Raw genomic sequence first — 26,247 nt, 5'->3', positions numbered from 1 at the left:
GGATTATAGAGTAAATCCAGTTAGCTTATTTTTAACCCTTGTTGTTCTTTATTTTCTAATTATTAGTTTAAAAAATAACTAAAAGTCGACAACATGAGTGAATTCTAAAATTTAATTCAATGGGATGATTCTAACTCTCAGTTAATTTAATGGATTTAATAAGAAAGAAATTGAGTTTGTTAGCATTATGATTCTTTTGTCACTCTGTGATAAAGCACTTTTCATTTTACTGCAGAGTGAAAAAAATTCAAATGGATAATCTCCAATGGTGTATAAAAGAACGGTGCGAAAAATTATTCTGTACTTGTCCTAAAAACAGGCAATGATAGATAATTTAGCTTAGTCTTAAAGATGAATTAAAAAATTATAGACGTAGAAAAATTTTCATTTGCCTACAAAATTTTCATGAATTCAATCCTTACTTGTCTTTTTCATCTAGTTCCAGGCAGTCATTTTCTATTGGCCTCTCATCTATTCAGTCTAAAAGAAGATGTTTTTCCTATAGCCAAAGACATGCATCTTACCTTTATTAATAATGTCATGATTAGAAGCGACTGCTCTGCTGTAACTATTTTAAGTTCTCTCTTACACAAGAGACAAAGCAGGTAACCTGAACCAAATCGGAGGTTTAGTTTGTTCCAAGCCCATATATTTTTACAGTATAGTTTTATTGTATATTACATACTGAATTCTCCCCCTCCACAACAAAAATTCAAATGATAATTTAAATGAAAATAATCAAAAACAATACTTAACATGTTTGATGACCTCTTGCCTTCTTGTATCGAGTCACGCTGGGCACAGGCTATTTTCAAGCCCAAAGTGTCCCAGTCTATTAGACAGACCTGGCAATTTCTACAGCTTAAACAGAGTTTATATAATTATTCAGACCAAACATTAAAAACTATTGACAATGTGAATTTACAAGTACAATATCTGCTCTTTATTGAAAAGTTTGCATTTTTTGTAGTGAAACAACAATCATGCCATGATTAATGTAATTTTAATGTATTCAACTCTTACTAAAACGAATTATACATTTCATTCTTGGTATCTATACTTAATATTCTTGAATACTAACAAAGACTACATGTATGCATTGACGGAAGACTGTACACTCTTATGTCTGAGATTCTCTCATCAGGTAAGAAATAAACTCCATATTGAAAAATGCATGTATTTGAAGTTTTGACCTAACACAGTGGATTAAGGTTTAGACAATATTTACTTTGCTGCATTTTGATTCCGAAAGAGCCCTATGTGAAGATAGGATCCTGACCAACTTCGCAATGTTTCTGGAATAGTCTCTCAGTAAAAACAGTTATATTAAATACAGTGAGATAGAAAATAGTTACAAAATAAACCACAACTTTATAGCTACCCATTGGTAAAAGTCTGTAGTTGATACATTTGGATAAATAACTCAAGTCAGCAGCAAAGTGGTTAAACATTTGTGATTTGATTTTATCTCAGCTTGGAATGTGGCTGGAGTGTCCCACTTCTAACAACTGTTTGCTAAGTTAAGGCTTTAGTGTTTACACAGTGTTGAATGAAGCAGCCTGGTCACCAGATGTGATTGCTTCCCAGACTGGCGGTTTTTCAGTCAGATCACTGTCCTCATGGTCCCTGTTCCCACCTTCTTCCTCAGGACGTCCACCAGCCTTTCCAACCTAAGTGGGGGGCAGGGGGTGGGAAGGGAAAAAAAGAGTATAAAAAGTGCAATTATTGTCAGGAATGTTTTGGCTGGAAAAGGACAGTATTTGCCTGTGACCAAGCAGCCCTGGGAGTCGTGTTAAGAAACAAAGCATTACTGTAAGCGCGAGACACTGGTGCAGCATGTCAAGTATTTGAGGTTAAAAAAACAGCAACAACAGAGACTTTAACCCAGATCTTCTTCACATTATGTCAGCATTAGATGCTACATGGAACATGTAAGATACGCATTTCAATGCATTTACGTACTTGCTTTAAGGTTGTGAATCAATCATTTACTACGCAATGACAGGATAGCATATTAAAACGTAGAGCAATTTCAAGCTGATTATTACCTAAGAAGTACATATTTCTATACAGAAATACCAGCAATCTTACACCTGTTACTTAGCTAAATATGTGACACACTGGTATAGAGTACAGTTCTTAAGCATTCAATTTCTTTCTCGTAGCATCAGCTGATGAAAATAAGGCTGGGAATTTGGTGGCTAGGGGATAAGTACTTTGTCTCAGTGGCACAGAAATAATTTAAATATATGTAAAAAAGATATGATGCCAATAAAGCCAGACTTTCTGCACTCCATTTAAAAAGAAGTTTCTATTCCTGAGTGGTATAAGTAGGTTAGGAATGATGATATGTGCTTTTCAGTCAAAGAAAAGTGATTTTCGGTTGATTAAAAACTCACCAATTATACTGAAACTAGAATGCAAAGTTCCCAAGTCCATTCTGTGGTGTTCTTAGGCTGCACTACGGGCGGGAGATTGCATTCATGTGCCTCAGTGAGAGTTTGGCTTGACAAAAGTGATGGAATCAGGCCATTAATTGTTTCATCTGCTTTTATTTTCTTTACTGAAAGTATAAAACCTTCACCCAAAACTTGCTTGGTTGTTATACACAGAGAAATCTTTAGAAGTGAAAATCATGTCCAGCAGTTTTCACATACACAGTCCTTCCTCCTCAAAGACTGCTGAGAGAGTCTAGTCTGCTTCAGCTTGTCTCATTGATATGGATCCATGCATGAGGGGCCTTTGCAAATAAACTCAGTATAGAGCTAGACTCTAAAGGAGTGAGGGTCTTCTTAGTGGCATGTGCACTTGTTTAGAGGGACTCATCAGCAGCACACAACACTGAAAATTAGCTCAAGTTTATTGGATGATTCTGCATATATCGCATTCTGTTAGAAAACAGAAACATGACACGAATGAATGCAGTGCATCAAGAATCCTGGCTTTGAGAAATACAGTAATGATCTTAGAGTAAAAATGCAAATTTGCATACCTTTGTTACTACAAATTTCTCAAATGTAAGTTAAATATTATTATACCTTCACTAAAACAGCTCCCGCCTAGTGGTGGTGCAAAACTGAACTGGAAGACTCACTGAACAATTCACTGTAGTCACAGATCAGCCTGTATAAGTTCCCTTGTGATGAAAACTACTGCTGTCTTCTCACTCTGAATATTAAGATTCACAGGATTACAGAAATCCTTTAATTTAGACAAAGTTTCACTAACGAATTATGGAGGAGGGGGAAGAGAAATGTCATATGAAATTTTAAGTGTATTGTTAAAATATGACATTTACTGTTAACAAATGGCTGCCAGTAGAAATCTTGAGAAGTCATTAAAAGCATATCTCCACATATACTGTAAAAAGTCAGAAAATATTACTTTCAAGTTGGTTAAATATATACTCCTCTACAATATCATGTGCACTATTAAAAGGACTTCCTCATAATGTAAAAATAAGCCCTATTCTGCACAGATATCATCATTACAAATTCTCAATCAATAAAATCCCAAATTACTGAGAAGAATCTGTGTTGTGCTTCTTTTGGCTTCTCCTTTACCGATAGGCTCATCTCACCTTTGTTCCCTTTTATATATTACGATGTCTTTCCATTTGGAACTCATACTTCTTGCTAAGGGAAGAGGTGAGGAGGAAATACTTAAATATCATGTTTTGCAATGTCTTTCCTATATTTCAACAATTACTAGATCAACCACATTCTCAGTTTATCCAGGTTGAATGATTTATGAAAATTTGATCTCAGAAATGAGAAAAATGTCAATTACTTAGTTTTGTAAAAGCTTACTAACTTCTGAAACACAATGAAGCACCTATTCCTTCCTGTAAGGAATGGAATACACCTGCCAAACGTGGGCCGTGCCAACAGGAAGGGAGGTGTGGATGTCTGTTGAAGCACCTTGCAGGATTTGCCTGCAGGCTATTCTTTACTGTCCAAATCAATAATATATTTTTAAAAATTATGTGGCTTATTTAACAGTCTCCAACTGCTTTACATGTTACTCAACGATAGCTTCCCAAGGCTTTCATGAAATAGGAAAAGGGTTAAAGCTAGGATTAGGATTTCTCCATTTTAAACATGAAGAAACTGACGCACAGACAGGTAAATCCTTATACAAGGTCCTGTGGTAAAACAGTGACAAATCTGGTAAAACAGTATAATCTTCCTTGTTCTTAGTTCCAAGCTACTTCCACTAGGGTTTGGACTGCTAGAGAATTACAGATCTCAGATTACAGGTTAATAGATTATTTGTCTTAATAGCTTCATTAAATTTTTTCCTCAAGTTCTTACTTAAGTCAAACTGGGAACATATTTGTTGGTATATTTTATCTGCTATTTTAGCAACGCATTCTAAGAAAGTAAATTGAGGACATTGCACATAATTAGGAAATAGTCATTACAGTTTACTATTTGCTATAATTTCTATGTAAACTTGAAAAATAGGGCAGGAGGATGGCTCAGATGGTTAGAGTGCGAGCTCTCAACAACAAGGTTGCTGTTCCAATTCCCGCATGGGATGGTGGGCTGCGCCCCCTAAAACTGAAGACTGAAAACAGCAACTGGACTTGAGCTGAGCTGCACCCTCCACAACTAGATTGAACAACAACAAACTTGGAGCTGATGGGCCCTGGAGAAACATACTGTTCCCCAATATTCTCCCCCCACAAAAAACCCGAAGAAAAAACAAACAAACAAACATAAAACAAATAAAACAAGACAAAAAACCTTGAAACAATATACTTACAACTATATTTTAAATAGAAATCTTATTTTTTCAATTAACATTATTTTTGTGTTTTTCTATGTATATATATATATATATATATATATATACATATAACATGTTATATATATATATAACATGTATGTAGTACAATGAAATAGTTTTTCATCAAGTGGATGAACCATAAGTTATTTACCAGTTTTCTTAATTGGTTTACTTCTATTTTTCACTCTTAATGACTATTGTGATATATTTTAGAAGGCAAGTAATACTTAATGAATATTATGTGCCAGGAACTAAGAGAAGTGATTTCTGCACATATTTAATTTTCATTTTAACTCCATGGAGATGTTTTCATCAGATGACAAAATCAAAGCTTATAGAGGGTAATTTGATCAGAGCCACACTGCTAGTGAATTCTGGAGCTGGGATGCAATGCTAGGTCTAATTCCCACGTCCCTGATCTCTCTGATGTGCTATACCACTTACAAAAATACTGCAACTTTTAAAGCAATTTCTAATTTTTTGTGGGCTTTAATTACTCTTATTGACTACACAATTTTTTAAATTAAGTTTATTGAGATGACACTGGTTAATAAAATTATATAGGTTTCAAATGTACAATTCTGTAATACATCACCTATATATTGCAGTGTGTGTTCACCACCGAAAAGTCAAATCTCCTTTTGTCATTATATATTTGACCCCTTTTACCCTCCTCTACCACCGTCCTTCCCCCTTATCTTCTGATAACCACACTAAACCGATGTCTGAGTCTGAGATTTTGCTTATCTGTCTTGTTCGCTTGTTGCTTTCAGTTTTATATCCCATATGTAAGTGAAATCATATGGTTTTGACTTTTTCTGTCTGACTTATTTCACTTAGAATGATAATCTCAAGATCCATCCATGTTGTCACAAATGACAGTATTTCATCTTTTGTTATGGCTGAGTAATATTCCATTGTATGTATGTACCACATCTTCTTTCAGATAATTTTTTTTTTGGCAAAGTGACAGAAAAGAGTAAAAACAGAACAAATTCCTTATCATTAACTGAATTGTACCAAAGTAAAAATCTCACTATAGATTCCATTTTTGAGAGTAACTTTTGTATTTGTCAATTTGAGAATAGCATTCTTGTTGGCTAGAAAATTTTTTCTCCAGAAAAAGCATTCTTACTATTTAGGCAATGAGGTTACCCCATCAAACATAGTTGGCTTTTTAATTTTTTTCTTTTTCCAAAGAGAAAGAACCAGGGAAATTCGAGAGAGACGATTAACAATCATCCTTCCAGCAGAAGAGACAGAAAAGCCACAAAAAATGCTGCCCTGATTGTTTGCCATCAGTATCAAAGATCTTGCTCTCTTTCAACCATGGCAGCAGGCTGAGAAGACGACTTTATTCTTTTCTTTTGTTTTATGGCTGTTCTTCTTCTGCTGGTCTTTTGAATGTTGATTTATTTTATCATCTTTACACTTTTCATGCTTTCCTCAAGAGATGCTATCTGCTCCTTTGATTATACTTAAACGCTTATGACTTCCAAACACAGATCCCCATCCAAAAATTCTCTTCTGAGTTTCAGACTCACATATGCAACTGCTTTCAGGACATCTCTTGTTTATTCCAAAGGCACATGATACCTAGCATATCTGAAACTTACTATCTTACCTTCTTTATATGTTTCAGTTGTTATCCTGATTAATGTTGCCATTCAGTAATTCCCTCAACCTTTGAGTTGAAAAAATTTAGAAAAACTTGGTATACTGCATTATTTTTTTCTTCCTTTCGGCTTGGACCTGAGCAAACTTTGCGATGAAACAACTAATATAGACAGTGGGAAGCAATAAAGGGGTTTTAACTCATCTAGTAACATTATTTGCATTTTAGAATGATCACACTGGCAAGAATGTAGGGATGGGGATAGAGGGAAATTAGCTTGCAGGTAGCAAGTCCAGATTGTTCCTTATTACAATAATCCTTAAAAATAGCTAAAATGGTAAATTTTATATTATAAGGATGTACCACAATAAAAAAGCAATCCTAGTGAGATTTGAACCAGAGCTGCAGCGGTGCAGATGGAAAAAAGTGGCTGAATTTGAAAGATATGTAGGATATGGAATCAAAGGGACTTAGTGACTTTTGAGGGCAGGATAGGGTGAGATGGGGGTCATCAAGAAGGATGACTTCCAGGTGTCGGTTTTGGATGGATAGTGATATCCTAACCAGGACAGTGGAGAGGAAAAGCAGCAGCTATGTGTTGGGGAGTATATTTGTATGTAGAGGATGAGTTCAGTGAGGTCCCTATAAATCTGAAGTGTTGGTGGGACAGTAAGTCATGATGTGAAGGAGGCACTTGTACATAAGAGTCTGTGTTAAAGAGAAAATTCTAGGTTTATGATATAGGTTTCAGTTCAATCAATAAGCATTTGTTCTGTAGTTCCTATCTATGTACCAGGTATTGTTCTAGGCACTGACTATTCAAAAGACAGGACATGGCCTCTGCTCATAAGGGGCAGTGAGGTGGGGAAGTTGATCTTTATTTGGGTAACTCCAATAAGTTATTGGTAAATGCTGTAATAAAAGGATAAGCACAGGCATTAAACAGGACCTAGCTCAAGTAGGGAAGGAAAGAAAAGGCCTGTAAAAGCTTCCTGATGATGATTGAGTTAAGGATCAAAGGATAAGAAGGAAATTGTGACCTGGAGAAAGGTGATATGGAGAGGGGGCAGGATGGGCATTCCAGACAAAGAAAATAATATGTGGAAGGCACAGAGGTATGAAAGCATGATGTGTGTCAAATCCTACCAGTAGTGTGTTTGTTAAGATCATGAAGTAGGAGGGGGAGAAGGGCAGGACATGAGGCTGGAGGGTGGGCCATGACTAGTCTTGCTCTAAGCTGCAACTGAAGCCATGAGAGTGGATAGAAATGTTTAGAGAGAAATATGAAAGGAGAAGTTGGGTGGGAAGAGGAGAGAACCAAAATAAAAACAGGTATTTAAAGTGAAGAAGTTGGCAAACGAATTTGAGAAAATAGGGAAGCAAAAGATGGATCAAGAGTAGGTGCTATAACAGAATCGAAAGAAGAGAATTTCAAGAAAGGAGTGATCAACAGGGTTAAATACTTAAACCAGATCAAAGTGAAAAGTGCCCATGTGATTAGGAAATGACAACCTTTTCAGTACAGTTTTACTGGTACGATGGAAGTAAGAGGAAGCCTGAATGGAATGTGAAAAAATGAAGACCGAGTATAAGCTGTTTCATAAGAGCTTGGTTAGAAAGTAAAGAGGGAGATGTATGGCTGAGGAAGTTTTTAAATAAATGGATGGCATATGAATATGTTTATGGGTTAGGGGAGAGAAGACTATAGGAAGACACTTAAGTCTAAGGGATGAAAATGATACTTTTTAAGTAGGGTCGCAGAGGATGGGAGTGTAAATTACGATTTGCAATCTAAGCATTGAAAATACAACTGGACAACTTCTCTTTGGAGACTGAAGGGAAGAATACAGCTGTGGATAATTCTGTAGGTATAGAAGAAGTTAACTGACAGAACTCATGCCTGCTAGATTCAATTTTCCCCATGGAGTAGGAGGCAAAGTTCACTGCTGTACGCATATGGTGAAGAAAAAGGCTGGAGGAGAATGGTGATGGTTTAATGGGACAAGAAAGGGAGGTGACCTAGGGCTGTAAAAGGAATGTTAGGTGGGACTGATAATCCAATTACAGCTACAGACTACAAAATTTGTAGGAGACATTGGTCATCAGAGCAGTATGACATTTTTTTTTTTTTTTCCTCATCAGCTCTATACTTTGAGGGTAAATATGGGGAGGGCAAGTTATAGAAGAAGAAGTCATATATAAGTATGACTTACAGGGCAAGTGGGCTGAGAAAGACAAAGAAGACTGTGTCCTGGGGAAAAAGTGATTAAACCTGAAATCCAGATTGGGTGGAGAAGAAAGTGAGTATATAAAGGGCTGTTAGTTCAGGGGTAAACGGAGGGAGCAAGGGACTAGATGTCTTGATCTGTGTTGAAGCTAAAAAGCAGTAGTAGTTGGAATAAGGCTGTGGTTATTGTCAATAAGCAACTTTGATCTTTGAATTTCAGACGTAGAATAGTTCTGAGTGATGACAACATCCACTGTAGATGAAGTAGAGAAGAGGTAAAAGGTCATTAGCATTCGGGAGGCAAAAGAATAGGACAGGTTATGCCATTGATATTGATGTTCCCTAGCATGAATGCAGAAGTTGGGGTAGAGAGGGAGACACAGAATCAGGTGCCCGAAACTCACCTTCAGGGAATGGCACTGATCAGGAGATCAGCAGGTATCACTGAAATGGAGAGACACGGAGTGATAAAGCTGGATGGTCTAATCTGATCATCTGTGGCAAGGAAACAAGAGTTTCTAGGCTATGATGATACTTGGCAAATAAGGTGTTTGTAGAGCACTGCTTGCTGAAGTTGATATCATGCCTAATATGGTTCACAGCACATAGCACTTACTCTATTATTTAAATTAAAGTTTAATGATTGGTCTGTGTTTCAACATTCAAGACACATTCACTGAAGAGTCCTTGAGTCACTCTTTATCAAAATCAAATAATAAGTTCCAAAACATTACTAATCTAACAATACTATGATGGCATTTTTCATTTTGCCTTTGCAAAAAGGACATCATTTTAAAAAAATTGAACAAGTTCACTGTTAAATTGGTAGGGACTTACAAATAGATCTTGATTTTATAAAACTTGAAGCCTAAAAGAATTTTGTATTCTTCTTAGCAAGCTCAGTGTTAATAATGAATTGTGGCTGATTTGGAGACGGTCTTAATTTATTTACCTAGAATTGGACACTATCACAATACTAGTTAAATAAGATTTCACTATAATTATACTAGAGAAAATGAGGAAAAAATTGATAATAGAAATATAGAAAGCCAAAATCATTATCACAATAATTAATTTACTGAAGGAAAAAGAGGATACAGGACAATTATTTACTATATACACTCACAGAAAGTATTTTGAAAAGGACATCACAAAAAGTTCATAATAAATAGACAAGTAGATAATAAATAAGGACTCTAGATGAACACCACTTTTATGATTTTTATTATAAAATAGATTATCTATGCAAATGCCTAGGGGAATTTAAAAACTGTCTTCCTTGACAAAAGACTGTTAAAAATCTTAGCCTAGTTAACGTCATTGGTAAATGTACATGGATATGCTACAACAGTTGGAATCAACCATTTATCCCACTGCTAACCTTCATATCAAAATCTTTGAGATTAAGTAGAAACCAAAAATGCATTTACAGAGACTCCTATAGTGAGCTCCAGGCAATACCTTTAAAAACTAGTTCTAAGGTGTTAAATATTGTGAACAAGAGGGTGTGTTACACAGGAAGATAAAATGAGAAAGTGGGAGTATGCTATATTCAGACATCACAATTCCTGGGTCATTTTATTTACCATGCTTTGTTTAATTTCACTTTTAGATTTATATTAACAGTAAGAAATTGCTTCCCACCTTGAAATTAAGCAATAAACTTGGATTTATCTTTGAGATTAAATACAACATAGAAAAAATCAGTACATGTATATTCAGCTGTGCTTGGATTAGATATATGATATTCCTTACTCAATGTCACAAATATCTAAGGCAGACAAGGCACTGAAAAGTTACCTGTATTTTAAACATAGACTAACATTTGCTCTCTACTATGTAACTTTAAAAAGTAGGCTCAATCATAATATCAATTCGTATCAATTTAGATGACTAATAACCATAATAGTTAAAACAATCAAAATATGTAAAGCTTGGCATCTTTTTACTTTTGTTTTACCCCATTTAAAAATTAGAACATGGGGAACTATTAAAGCTATGTTTTCTTTATATATCTCTAAGGTGCTTATTTCAAGTTTTTGATTTTAAAATAAAAACTTTGGTATAATTTATCCAGGGCTTAATTAAGACTTTCTTAGTAACTTAACTGTCTGGACAGTCCACTGGGTTCCAATTAGTCGATGGCAGCACAAGTGCAACGGATGATACTATTAGGAAAGTACCTACAGGAGATAATTGAGTTATTTTGCTTATGTTCCTAACTTAACATCAGAAAGTGACTGATATAGTAGGATGACTTAAGATAACTGACTCTGAGTGGTGAACACACAATGCAATACATAGATGATGTATTATAGAAACGTACACTTGAAACCCATATAATTCTACTAACCATTGTTACCCCAATAAATTTAATTTAAAAAAAGATCAAGTGACAATTTTATTTTTTATTTTTTTTCACTTTGTCTATCAGAGGATATTTAAATCATGTAAGATTCCCAAGAAAACTCAAATTGAAACAGATTTATATTTCATCTATTTCAAAAATAGTACATATTCCAAACATATACACATTTTTTTGTACTTTATAGATAAAGAATTCTGGATGCTTAGAAAAATGAGCATTTCTGACTGAGTTGCATTTATTTCTGATTTTTATATGCCACTTGTAAATGTAATTTCCATTCTTTCATATCCATTCACTTCACAGTTAATACTTTTCAAGCACCATAGAAGAGTTAAAATTAAATCACATACATCTTTCTTTTATGTGTTAAAGTGTTAGTATTAAGGATTAATGGGCTTTATTCTTAGTACCTAGATTAGATTATTCATTGGTAGTAAGTTAGTGACATAGGGGACACACATTAACTCTTTCGAGCTACAGGGACATTATTTAGTATAATTGCCTTAGGCAACTGAGTTACTTTGATCTTAAATGTGAATTATACTTATGTTTAAATTTATTTACAGTGAGTAATTTATTCAGTGAGATGGATTTTTCATGATTTCCTTTAGGCTTACAGTATTTGCATTGGTAACAATACATATAGATTTTTATATTCTAGAAACTACCGTAAATTTGACAGTAAAGATGATAAAAAGGCCTTATATATTTACAATGATTATGATTTAGAGTACAAGACAGCACTTTGTAAGGCCAATGAAAACTATTCTTTTATCTTAATTGGTAGAACATTCCCAGATGCAAAGAGCAGAGCCTCAAACCTGCCTCCTGATAAAATGGCTAGAATCATAAATGCTTTTAAAATATTCTATAAAGCATGATATATGAGAGTTATAATTTATTGTCATTTTTCCTTAGATTAGTTTGGGTAGTGTTTACATCTTCTGATATGTGTTTTGTTAGCTAAATTTGGTAGAAATACTTCTTTTGAGTCAAGAACCTAGATGATATTAATGAATAATTGCTTTAAATCTTTGCTGACAGCCCATCCTCACCATGTGCCTTTTTAAACAAAATAATTATAAAAATTGTTATGATGGCATCTTAGCTGCTACTCTTTCCTCTGACACCAACCTGCTTCAATTAATCTTCCTCAATGTTAAGTTAGACTTATGTTCCTAAAAAACTATTTCCATCAAGTAACCTTTACTGCTTTCAAAACTGCAAGGGCGTCTTATTCCTTATCACATGAAACCCAAATGCCTTTGTACACATTTGAAGGCATTCAGCAATTAAGCCCAGCTTGGACTATCTGATGTCATCACAGGAACCTCTGCTCCTGCAGGGCTGACCTTTGCACTGTCTCCTCTCAGTACCTCTGCCTCATTTATGCTGCTTCTTCTTCCCTCTTTTCCCCTGTCTTTTTTTCTCTCTGCTTATTCGTATCTCACCCATTCTATAGGGCCAAGTTCAATTTCCTTGAGGCCTTTTTTTTTCACTGTATTATCTGCACTGAACAGCTAACAGGTTAGTCAGTACCATTCTATTCTATGAAATAATAAAAAGGCAAAATATGTATTAATATAATACTAGCATTATATACAGATGCAGGATGCCAGATACTCTTTCACTCAACAATTCCACTTCCAGGAATTTCTGGCTTCTCTAAATATTTAGCTACAAGTACGGTCAATGAAGCAGTATGTGGAAATAACTAAATACCAATGCTCTAAACTCATTCTTGTGGGCAAGAGCTGCACAGCACACCTTATATTGAGTCCACCAAATGTAATAGAGAGCTAAGCACGTTACACAATTTTTTTTGGTGAGTTGTCTTTATATCGTATAATAAAAGTAACAGATGAAAATCCAATCCAAATGTATTGCTTTTTTTTTTTTTCTCCCTATACTGGTCCATATTTCTCATTAAAATCCCCTATTTTTCTCATTTTTAATTCCATACAAAAGAAACACTTTGTGTTAGTGCTTACAGTGAAATAGCTACTAGGAGAAAAGGTACTGCAGGTATATAAAGGAACAAGTTGAAAGAGTTCACTTTACTCCTAATTGGTCCCTTTTTGACAAAATGCTTCCATAGGCAGTGTGCTTCTAATGCTATGTACATACACCCACAGACTTAAGTCGTTCCCATTAATCTGTCAGAAGTGCTGGTCCACTCTTCTGACATGCTTGCTGAGAACAGAGGATGACTTATATCCTCAAAGCAAGCTATTAACTCTTGTCTAAACTTTCTCACTCAATCTGAACTATACTGTAGGGCAGCTCTTTGATGGGAAGAACACTCTGCCTTTTTTAGCATCACGTCATTCTGCTCTATTATCTACCAGTGTCTTTGAAGGGTATAAAAAAGCCATAACCAAGCATAGACATTTTGAATAAAAATTTTCTCAGTCCTTGTATCATAAGAAGTACATCTAAATTAAATTCTAGCTATCACTGTATCTCCTTATATACACAGCTTTTACTATTTAGGTCATTCTTATCATGGAAAGTATTTATGATGCGTTTTATAATTAGAGGGCAAAATGAAATATTACCTGTCTACTATAAAAAAAAAACCCAGCACCATATTTCTCTCTTTTCCATACACCTGAAGAAACTTAAAATCTGCATCTCTATATATTTTTTCAACTGCATCTCTATATATGGCCTAATCGTTTTTCTAATTAATAGAATCCTTTTCTAACAATTCTAAATAGTTTTTAACTCTACAATTCCACTTCCAGGAATTTGTGTCCCCTGTAATAATTCAGATGTGGGCAAATATTTAACTGTAATTAATATACAGTGCTTTAGTGATTTGCAAAAGTACATATTGTGGTTAAAAAGCATTTTAAAAATGTTTGGCCAATCAAAAACTATATTAGTTAATATTTCTCTCAATAAAGATGAACACATGTACTTAACCACTGAAGTGAACAACAGGGCACTCGAAAGAGAAAAATGCAACCTCTTTCTCTTCCCATTCTCACTTATTTTTTATTAAACTCTACAGGTTTGCGGATCCTATGAGGCTGACAGACAGCATGAGACTTAAAAGTTGCATGTGGCTATTAAGTATTTATATTCAGTATGTATGTTATACAGCTTTCACAATTTTACCTCTACTAGCTAGAATTTTCCTAGAAAAATAAATTAAGGGGACATACGGTACACAAAGATGGAAGAACTATTTCATTGGTTATTAACATCATAAATCAAGATTGTACTATTTTGGTAATTAAGTATTTACAAATAAAGACATTATTTGGACTGAAAGAGACATTTCCTTATATAGTCAAAGCTATCTCAGGTACTTTCCTTTAATCTCCCACACCCAAATGAGGCCAATCTAGCATGTAAAAGTTCAAACCTCTCACCTCGTTTTGATCCTGTTTGTTCTATCCTTGCAGGATATTTGCTTTGGAAGAGGAGATTTATGGCTGAAGAACTATGACTAAATAGCTTATTTGCTAAGATAAACCAACCTGAATTAGTATTAAGGTATTAAAACTATTATCGACCTAACTACTAATTAATAAAAACAACTCTTTGTTTAAAAGAAAAAAGTACACAAAGATCAAGTTTATAAATAGTTCTAATACTTTTTCTAGGCAGATAATCATAAATAATAACAATAATCTCAAATAAGCAATTTAAGAGTTAGCAAGCTGTCATAGTTATCATAAAATACTACAATTTGATAAACCTGACAACGTAAGAGAAAAAAACTCTTAAGAAATAATATAAGCAAAGTTTTAAATAGGGAAAAATGTTCACAGTACATATAATAAAAAGCAAATTTATTTACTATCCAAAGAGTTTGTGTTAATAAAGGTTGATTAACAGTACAATACAAAAATGGGAAAGGTCACGAACAGGCAGTTCACATAAAAAGAAAAATATATTGCAAATAAAAATATAAAAAGTTGCTTAACTTTACTCATAATTGAAGTAATCCATATTAAAATGAGATCTAATGTTTCATCTTTCCGATTGAAGGGTTAAAAACTTTGATAATATTAAATAGTGGTGAAGCTTAAGAAAATAAGCATTCTCATAAATTATTAGTTTTCATGTAACATTTTAAAAGAACAATTTGGCAATACTTGGAATTAAAAAGGCATGTTGTTTGAACCTTAAAATTTTCATTTCTAGGAATTTATCCTATTGAAAGAACTATACAAAAATGTTTAAGGAAGGCTGTTCACTTGTAGCATTGTTTGTAACAAATTAAAAAAGCAAATTTAAAAAAACCCCAAATAAGCAAACCCAAATTATTTTCTCACAGAATTTGTACTCTAGTCTACAAAATATATATGCATGGAGTAATTTTTTAAGATTCAAATTATAATTTTACAATGCTTTGTATTGGCTGGAAATTAACAATCAGTGCTTATATTTTTCAAAGTCTGTAAGCAAGTTGATAATATTTTAGAGACTGAAACTCCAAGTTACATTTTTTAGTACTATTAAGATACACACATTTGCCTTTACCTTTCTTGGGCACATGAGTATAAATTCTTATTCATGAGTAGGCAAAATGCTTTGCTTAAAACAGTGATCACATTCACAGAATTGTGAAGAAAGAGGTTTTAGGAAGGAGGTCCAAACAGCTTGCATTGGGTTCAAATGAGAACTTCATGCTATGAATTTATTTTGTTTCTGTAGTTTGTCCTCTCCTTTTGCGGCCCATCCCTCAAAAGCAAGCTGGACAAACTACAAACAGCAATGATTACAATTATTTGTTCTTTTAAAAAAGCTTCAGTGTTTAAATATTTATATTTGATAACTTAAATATTTTGCTGAATTTCCAGTGCTACTGAATTTAAAAAAAAACGCTTATCATTATTAATAGCATGAATAGCAATAAGAGATTTGCAGTACCAATAAAACTGCTGCACTGCAGCATATTCAAATTCAAACATTGACTGGCTTTCCATATTCACCTCGGCTGAGTGCTCCCCGCATCTCTTATTATTTTTCTCAGTTTTACTAGTAGGACTAGCTTAAATCTTGACTCAGATTCTCTGGATTCATCATGATTTGAAAGAGGTGAAAATTAAATTCCTTCTTGTTTCTTATACTAGCTAGAGGCACTTGGAAATTTAAAATTCAAATTCATAAATGGAAAGCTGGCCAGAACTGAGATCAACACAGACAGATCCTGCTAACTGCCCTGTTCATGATCTATTCGTTTCTGAATATGCATGATTCTTGGTACTTCATTTTGGCTCAGGCTTGATTTCTTTAGAAGTTTTGACCCTGCGATGACCTTTGGTTTCTTTAGACAAGGTCTTGTAGATTTTCAGAGGATTGTGACGGTATCCTAAAGTCAGATTGTGGTTGTACATTTTCCCACAATTGTCACTGCTCATGAAGCAATAAAATTAACTGAATGTCTTACAGATCACCAATTTCCAGCTAATTTCCAAAGTCCAATAAAAATAACTTACCCTTTAAAAAACTTTGTGGGAGGTAGCTTCTAAAATGGTTCTCAATGATCCCTGCCTCCTTGGTAGTCACACCATTGTGTAATCCCCTCCCCACTGGTGTGAACTGGAACTAGTGACTTGCTCCTAATGAATACAATATGGCAAAAGTGATGGGATGTCACTTCTCTGATTAGGTAACAAAAGGTTGTGACCTTCCATTCTGCTAGCTTACTCTCTCTCCCCCGTTCATTCCAATGGAATCACCTGCCCTGCTAGGAGATGCTGCATGGAGAGTCCACACAGCAAAGAACCAAAGAAGGCCTTGAGGCCTTGAGCACGAGAGGAACTGAAGCTTTATTCTAACAACTTGTGAGAAGTGAATCCTGACAATAACCGTGAGTGTTATCTAGAAAGTAGACATTTTCCAGTCAGGCACTGAGATGATTGCAGCTTTATCAAAGACACAGAGTCAGAGGACCCAGTTAAGCTGCATCAGCTTCTCGACCCACAGAAACTGTGAAATAATAATAGCTGTTTTAAGCCTCTAAGTTTGGGGGCAATTTGTTACACCGCCATAGATAACTAATATAAACCTCAAAACATTTTTTGTCCTAAAACAAAATAAAACATAAAATCATGTTTTCAAATTATATACTTGTCTGGCTAATATGCATACATTAGATCTTTTAATATGATGCAAGTTCATTATTAGCAGGAAATACATAACAGCAAACAAAAGTTCTGGCACAAAATATTGACCCATATGTGTGAATTCCAGAGTTTTAAAACCTAAACTGATTCTTGGCAAGATGGTTCAATGAAAACTTTTGGAGAAAATGATCTATTTTACTGGAAGGAAAGAACATACTAACTAAATAGTCTGCTTAAGTTATGCCTGGTATTGTAGACATCAAACACATTACAGAATGTTATCTGGCCTCCTTCATACAGCCTAATGGTAAGGTTGTCATGTGGGAGAACTGTAGGTTATCCTCTTTTCATTAGAATTTTTTACAATAAATATAGGACACAAATCCCAAATATTTTTAAAACTAGACCTGTGAACAATTCTGAAGGATTAGTTGTTACAAGTTTAAGTCCTTCTTTGAGAAACTAAGATCTCAAGTTAGTTTTGCATAGTCCTCAAACTCATTTAAAAAATGTCTTTCCATTTCAACTCTGTTCTTTCCCTAGTCTTCCCAATCTCAATAATTGCTATTTCCATCTATCAGGTTGCTTAAGACAAATATTTGGACAGTCTCCTTAATACTCTGCGTCCTATCTAGGAAGTTTACTGCCTGGATGTCACGTAGATCGCAAGTCCCACTACTTCCATCTCCAATGACACCGTCCTGATCCAAGTCTATTCCTTCTTAAGGAGTCTCTCGACTTCTACTCTTGTCCGACTGCAATTTATCTTCCACAGAACAGTCAGGGGTAATCTTTTTGAAATGCAAATCAGAACATGTTCCCTGATTAAAATCTATCAACTACTTCCCTTGCCTGTAAAATAAGGTTAAGAAACAAAACCAAACAGATAGAAACTTTAACAAGGGTTACAAGGTTCTTCAAGATCTCACTGCATTCTGTTCCCTCTTCCTTATTTGTTCCAGCTGCCCTCTGGCCCCAAAGATCTTCCTTCAGTTCTCCAATGTGCCACTTCTTTGTTTTGGCTTCCATATGGAAGGCTTTAGCCCCTGGCTAATTCCTAGTTATATTTCTGGTCCCAGCTTAGAAAAAAAATCCTCTTCCCCTAACACAAATCTAAATTAGATTTCCCTGTTATACTCTCTTATAGCTCGTAGGAATTTTTCCTTATTGCATTCAATACAATCTGTAGTTATATATTTAAATTTGTTTCCATATTTAATACTTGTCTTTTCTGAAAGTCTTGCTTCATGAAGTCAAGGCGCAGTTTGATTTTGTTCACCAGTGCCTGACACACAGTATGTGGTTAAAAAATATATGTTGAATAAAGACATGAATAAAATTGTGCAAGATCCTGCTTATTGTAATCATAATTGGGAAAATATTTAAATCATGGACTTTCATTTATTAGGAGTTTTCTCTTTCATGTTTTTTATTTAGAATGAAATACATTCATTGTTAAGATCTGAAAAAAGATCTAATATTTATATTTGGTATGACTATTATAACTCATCTATTTGTTACTTCAATCAATTCAATTGTAATGATCTGTACTTAGTTTTTCACTTTACAATAATTAATAACACATCTATATCAAACAATTATAAATACAGTCACTTTCTAATAGTCAAAATGGTTATTTCTGAATGTGATAAAATCTATCAGGAAAACAGTATCAAAGCTATGTTATATCACAGAAGTAGTTTCATTAAAGACTTAGGCAGCCAGATGGGTTATCTATTTAAGACTTGGTCAAATTTAATGAGTAATGAGATATTACATTAAGCAGGAATTATTTAAAAATGAGCAAGATGACATGATTGCTAAAGTAAATTCTTTGATGCATTCATTTTATTACCTGTAAACAAATTTACTTAATCAATGTAGAGTTTATTGTGTTTAAATTGTTACTTAAATGCTATTTAAAAGTTTTTAATGCATTTTTACATCGTAATATAATATAGAAAATGTATGAAGACTAATATAAAATTCAATTACTAAGGATACAAATTTTATTAACAGGTCCCAGTTTCACTCCCTAAACAAGAAACATGATTCATACCTATTAATTTGTTCAAAGATACAACTAACATGTAGCTCTTCAGAATAATTAAAATGTACTCCTACAATATAAACATTTTTATTGTTTTACTATTCACTGGATTTATTTTTCACAAAATTATGAGCAATACTACAACCAATTTATACCACACAATAAATGAGGTATTCTATGAAAGTCAAATGTTTTCAGAGTCAATATAATCACAACACACCTTTTTTGGATTCATGTGTTCACTTACAGTTTGCTTATAACTGCTTCATAGAGACAGGAGTTTGTATATTACAAAAAGGTTTTATTGATTTATTAATTACGGAATATACTAAGCATACTCAGTAAACTAGAAAAGTTAGCTTTGAAGCTAGTATCATATATCAGCAAGCTGAAGACTATTTCAGAGCAAAATCAGAGTGTTGGCACGGAAAGGACAAATGGTATAAACCGAACTAGCAAAAACTAATATTTGGTAAGTCCACTAACACAAACAAATCAGATCTCAGAGTTGCACACTTTGCTCAAAATGACAAAAATATTTACTTAGTATTTTAAAGCATACAGTCAATTATTCGATAATAAACTATTAAATTTCCTGTTTTGAAAACTGTTCTCTTATTTGAAGATATGGAAAGAAACCATTAACATTTATTTAATATGCTATAACATACTTTTTCTAGCAAATGATCCTTTTTTTCAATAACATATCCTACTTTAACTAATTCAGGTAATTCATCTGACTTTAATGTATATCTGGGGTGGGGCTGGTTAATAAATAATGAAAGTATTTTAAAATATGTTTTTGAGGAAATAATAAAATGTGTTGAAATTGACAAAGAGTAAAAAGGGTGTGGAAAAACTATACACTGGCATTCTCTCAAGCATCATTTTTTTCATTTTGTAATTTAAAAATTCGCAGGAGATCATGTAGCCAAAAGTGGTAATGTCTGTTCTGAGTTTTCTTTTTGAAGCCAAAGCGTAACATTAGTATTAAACATTTTTGCCTTTTATTTATTTACTACGCCTTCTAAAATAGACTAGTCTGAGGACTTCTGAGCGCCTACGAATGAGCAAAGTGGGGGTTAGGCGAACATCAGCACGGCATGCTCATGACTCAGTGCCTCAGCTGATTTGTTCAGCTGATCAGAGCTGGTCCACCTGGTGTTTTTGAGCATAATAATTTTTTCTTTCTAAGTTGTAAACTGTTTAATTTCAACCCCTGCTGGACCACTGAATACTTAGAGGAAGCAGAAAATACACTGATGTCAAAATACAAATTAACGACGGGCATAAAGACAAGTCTGTAAAGTCACCTTAAGATTCTCTTAAAAAAAAAAAACTAAGATAAAACATTGGAATAATAACAGTATGTATTAAGTTTAGCTTTACATATGTTGAAATAAAAACCAAGACACCCACAATATGCTACTTGTGGAAATATTCTAGCAAATGGAAGCTGAAAAAAACTACTATTATTTCATTTAAAAGTAAAATGCTAAGAATTCCAAATATCATCTCATAAACAGTTATTTAGTGTCATAAAGTGTTACTAAATTTTTATCTACTTCTTTATATGCACGTAGTCCCTAAACCAAACTTAATATACCATTATAAAACTTAATAAATTATGCTTTTTCTTATACAACTGAAGGCAAACACCATATGATGTTACATATTATGAATATTAAAGATTGTACTTAAATAAAATTTATATAATGATCAATGAAAATTAGCTTATCTTATACTCCTACAAAAAAAAAAAAAGATGCCTAAAACTCTACCTAGAGAATATGTATTACTATTAAAGGGATTCAAGAGTCAAGAAAGGTTGGAAAACGTTGCTGTAACATTGCTGAGGTTTTGGATCATTTTAAACCCAGAAAAGTTTCAATTAAGGATTGAATAAGTGAGTCACTGATTTTTATACTGCCAAGTAAAATGCAGCAAGCTAGAATAACTGGTTAGTTTTATTAAGGTATCTTATTAAGATGGCTTATTAAGCTACTCACTACTGTTTTCTTAGGGCTTTAGGCTGATACTAAACTTTAAAATGTAGGATTCTTTCCTTCCCAACTTTCATAAAAGTTATATATAATTAGCACTGAATGAATTTTCCTAATGTCAACATTTCAAATTTTGATTAACAGGGAATACATATCAACCTTATTCAAGATTAATTCAAAAGACTGGCAACATCCTTTGGGAGACGAGTGGAGATAATACATCAATGCACCTTCAAACTTCAAACTAAGCCAGGGGCCTACAAAGAAAAGTAATATTCAACTTATTAATCTGGCATTGTCATAGCAATTCTCTCTACCGTATTTATCTTTGATTCATAAAAATCATATATTCTCAAATTGAAATCAACATTTAGGGAGTAGAACACAATCAGAACTCCAGATGGATATGGTAACTGATGGACACAGATGGTGGAAATAAAATAAAGGTAAAGCAACAGCTGACAAAAGTGGTGCAGGTAATAACCATGAAGTAAGAAACAGAAATTCAGACAGAGGTAGGCTTTCTGGACAGTATATAATTAAAAACCTGGCCAAGTTCCACAGGGTGGGAAGAAACACAGTTGTTCAGCTCCATTATATCACTATCATGTCTGAACATGAAACACCCTTCAGTAGAAATCATACTAAAGTTACTTCTCATTATTATTATTATTTGAATGAGGGCAAATTAGGAATGTTTTTTTCCCCCTCCATCAGTATCTTTTTCATCTTTTATAGAGCATTCAACACTAGAACTATGGTGAGGTGCATTAGGCACTCAGATTAGATGAAAAATTTAAGGGAGTGTAAAAAAATTACTCATTAATCAAGATAAATAATATTTTAATGCAATATTTTTCAAAAATCAAAATTAACACAAAAACTCTATGATAAACAAAATATCAAAATTTAAATAAAGGATCAATACCTAGTCTAATATTGATAAATCTCTAAGGCAAAACTTCTTTACATTGTAGTGAGTTTCTTTAAAAGATGAATTTTGATAAAAGGTTGAATGGTTTAGGTCTATCTGCTATCATTTACATAAGCACAGATATTTGAGTAAGAAAAATTTCTAAAGTAAATTTAATAATAAATCCTTAAATATTATTCGAAGGCACTTGACATCTTGAAACCCTATGCCTAAGCCCTCTCTGATTTTTAAGTTTTAAACTCCTTGTATATGCTAAGTAAGTTTTCTTAAAATGGACTGACTGATTCTAGTACCTAAGTAGTTTCTTTTAACTCATTATATGTCTGATGGTCTCTGCTTGAATTAATTACACTGGGGGTTAGAAGGTGGTGATTTTCTAAACCTGTCATTCTGTCTACATATATTAACTGCCATTCTGTTGTACAGAAAGGGTTTCTTCCTTTCGATCCTCCATCTTTTCTTTAGTATTTTTATAGACTGTAAGATATAACAATTAAATATTCTATAATCAAATACAATTTTTTCTGATGTATAAATTGTCCCAAATTTAGTCAGTGGGAACCTTTTCAAGCTGGTTCCCTTGTCCTTTTGACATGACCCTATTAATCTTTGAATACTTCTTGCCCTCTGGCACAAAATGGTATTCTAGACTCACTGTACTTTTCCTGCTACAGACCTTAGAGCTTTGGTAATCTTTAATGGGAAATGGGGGAAATGTATTTAGAAACTGAAATCTGGGTGTTCAGTGTGTCCATTGCTTCTAACGCCTTTTCAATGGATAGAACTAAGAAAAAAATACTTATAAAGTCATGAATTTATATTGATAGTTTCAATTCAAATTTAATATTACAGCTTCACTTTTCCTAACGCCATTTATTTTACAGTGAAAATCTTGGCTCCTAATAGTACTTACTTAATTGCTCAATCCAACAATACACATAAAATAGTTTCAAAATCTTAATAACAAGTAGTACAACTAAGTATGACTACACTGAGTTAAGTTTAAGGTTTATTTGTATTTCTTTTTGTCCTTAGACTATATGAAACTAAGGATGCATAGTCAGAATCCGATGATCCAAAGATACTGGAATTAATAATTTTCTCTCTATAAGTATCTTACCAATTTGATATATAGTTAGGTACATTTATTTTTATTTGTATTCACTATCAGGGTTCCCCCCTGACCTTTTTTTTTTTAACTTGTTACTTCTTTATTAATCAGCTTTATTGAGGTATAATTTACATAGAGTACAATTAATCACTTTTAAATGAACAATTTGATGGATTTTGATATAGGTATACACCCACCACCATCATAATCACAGGGAACATTTCCATCATCTCAGAAAGTCCCCTCATGCCCGTTTACAGTCTATCCTTCCCTCCCCACCTACTCTGACCCTATTGCAACTATATATCTACTTTTTGTAACTATAGTTTTATTTTTAATTAATTAATTACATTTATTGAGGTGGCACTGATTAATGAAATTATGTTTCGAGTGTACAATTCTGTAATACATCATCTCTATGTTGTATTGCATTGTATGTTCATGACCCAAAGTCAGATCTCCTTCCATGACCATATATTTGACCCCCTTTACCCTCTTCTACCATGCCCCTCCCCCTTACTCTCCAGTAACCACTAAACTGCTGTCTGTTTCTATAAGTTTGTTTGCCTGTTTTGTTCGTTTGTTGCTCTCGGTTTTATATACCACATGAATGAAATCATATGATTCTTGACTTTTTCTGTTTTATTTCGCTTAGCATAATCTCAAGGTCTATCAGTGTTGTCACAAATGGCAGTATTTCATCTTTTCTTATGGCTGAATAATACTCAAATGTATATATGTACCACATCTTCTTTATCCAATCATCTATCAAAGAATACCTGGGTTGTTTCCATGACTTGGCCACCATAAATAATGCTGCAATGAACACAGGGGTACATATATCTTTACGGATAAATGTTTTCAGAATTTTTGGGGTAGAAACCCAGAAGAGGGATTGCTGAGTCATATGTTAATTCTATTCTTAATTTTATGAGGAACCTCCATACTGTTTTCCACAGTGGCTGCACCAATTTACATTCCCACCAGCAGTGTATGAGGGTTCCTTTTTCTCCATAACACTTGTTATTACTTGTCTTGTTGATGACAGCCATTCTAACAGGTGTGAGGTGGTAACTCATTGTGGTTTTAATTTGCATTTCCCTAATAGCAGTGAAGTTGAGTATCTTTTTGTATATCTGTTGGCTGTTTGTATGTCTTCTTGGGAAGAAGTGTTTGTTCAGGTCCTCTGTCCATTTTTTACTTGAGTTTTTTCTTTTTTTTGCTGTTGAGTAGTATGAGTTCTTTATATATTTTGGATATATTAGCCCATTATTGGAGGCGTTGTTTGCAAATATCTTCTCCCATTTGGTTGGTTGCTTCTTTTTTGTTGTTGTTGATGGTTCTTTTGCTGTGAAAAAGCTTTTTAGTTTGATATAATCCCATTCATTTATTTTAGCTTTTACTTCCCTTACCTTTGAGGTCAAATAAACCCAAGGTCCATAAGATTAGTACTTGTGCTTTCTTTTATGCAATTTATTGTTTCAGGTCTTATATTTAGGTCTTTGTTCCATTTTTGAGTTAATTTTGGTACACGGTGACAGATAGCCGTTTAGTTTCATTCTTTTGCATGTGGCTTTCCAATTCTCCCAGCACCATTTGTTGAAGAGGCTGTCTTTTCTCCATTGTATGTTTTGGCTCCTTTGTTGAAAATTATCTGCCATATATATGTGGGTTTATTTCTGGGTTGTCAATTCTAGTCCATTGTTCCGTGTCTGTTTTTCTGCCAGTACCATGCTGTTTTGATTACCATCACTTTGTAGTATAAACTGAAGTCAGGGAGTGTGATACCTCCAGCCTTGTTCCTTTTTCTCAGGATTGCTCAGGGTCCTTCATAATTCCATATAAATCTGATGATTTTTGTCCTATTCCTTTAAAAAATACCATTTTGGGATATTAAATCTGTATATTGCTTTGGGTAATATGGCCATTTTATCTATGTTGATTTTTCCAATCTATGCACACAAAATATCTTTCCATTTCTTTGTGTTTTTTAAATTTTTAAAAATCATGTCTTGTAGTTTTCAGTGTATAGGTACTTCACATCCTTTATTTAGTTTATTCCTAGGTATTTTGTTCTTTTGCTTGCAATTGCAAGAGGAATTGTTTTTTTTCCCTTTCTTTTTCTGAAATTATATTGTTAGTATATAGGAACGAAATGGGGTTTTGTACATTGATTTTGTATTCTGAACTTTACTGTATGTGTTTATTGTTTCTAATAGTTTTTTTTTTGGTGGATCCTTTAGGGTTTTCTATATAAAGAACCATGTTGTCTGCAAATAATGACAGTTTTACTTCCGGAAACTTCTCCTCTTTCATTTCTGATTTTGTTTATTTGTGTATTTTCTCTTTTTTTGCTGTTGAGTAGTATGAGTTCTTTATATATTTTGGATATATTAGCCCATTATTGGAGGCGTTGTTTGCAAATATCTTCTCCCATTTGGTTGGTTGCTTCTTTTTTGTTGTTGTTGATGGTTCTTTTGCTGTGAAAAAGCTTTTTAGTTTGATATAATCCCATTCATTTATTTTAGCTTTTACTTCCCTTACCTTTGAGGTCAAATAAACCCAAGGTCCATAAGATTAGTACTTGTGCTTTCTTTTATGCAATTTATTGTTTCAGGTCTTATATTTAGGTCTTTGTTCCATTTTTGAGTTAATTTTGGTACACGGTGACAGATAGCCGTTTAGTTTCATTCTTTTGCATGTGGCTTTCCAATTCTCCCAGCACCATTTGTTGAAGAGGCTGTCTTTTCTCCATTGTATGTTTTTGGCTCCTTTGTTGAAAATTATCTGCCATATATATGTGGGTTTATTTCTGGGTTGTCAATTCTAGTCCATTGTTCCGTGTCTGTTTTTCTGCCAGTACCATGCTGTTTTGATTACCATCACTTTGTAGTATAAACTGAAGTCAGGGAGTGTGATACCTCCAGCCTTGTTCCTTTTTCTCAGGATTGCTCAGGGTCCTTCATAATTCCATATAAATCTGATGATTTTTTGTCCTATTCCTTTAAAAAATACCATTTTGGGATATTAAATCTGTATATTGCTTTGGGTAATATGGCCAT

General features: G+C 33.6%; 1 protein-coding gene across 14 annotated transcripts in view; it reads right to left on the bottom strand.

The window, feature by feature from the left end:
• Window positions 1–920: 920 nt before the first annotated feature.
• MIPOL1 (mirror-image polydactyly 1) overlaps window positions 921–26,247 on the bottom strand; it is a 251,042-nt gene continuing 225,715 nt past the window's right edge. For all 14 annotated transcript variants that reach the window (XM_019749153.2, XM_074328162.1, XM_074328163.1 and 11 more), the window contains one exon: window positions 921–1,670. In XM_019749153.2, coding sequence (XP_019604712.2) covers window positions 1,604–1,670 — 67 coding nt within the window. In that variant the 3' untranslated portion in view covers window positions 921–1,603. The remainder of the gene's footprint in view (window positions 1,671–26,247) is intronic.

This window comes from Rhinolophus sinicus, linkage group LG03, assembly GCF_036562045.2.
Source record: "Rhinolophus sinicus isolate RSC01 linkage group LG03, ASM3656204v1, whole genome shotgun sequence".
Classification (NCBI taxonomy): Eukaryota; Metazoa; Chordata; class Mammalia; order Chiroptera; family Rhinolophidae; genus Rhinolophus; species Rhinolophus sinicus.
This window is presented reverse-complemented; position numbering and strand designations above follow the sequence as displayed.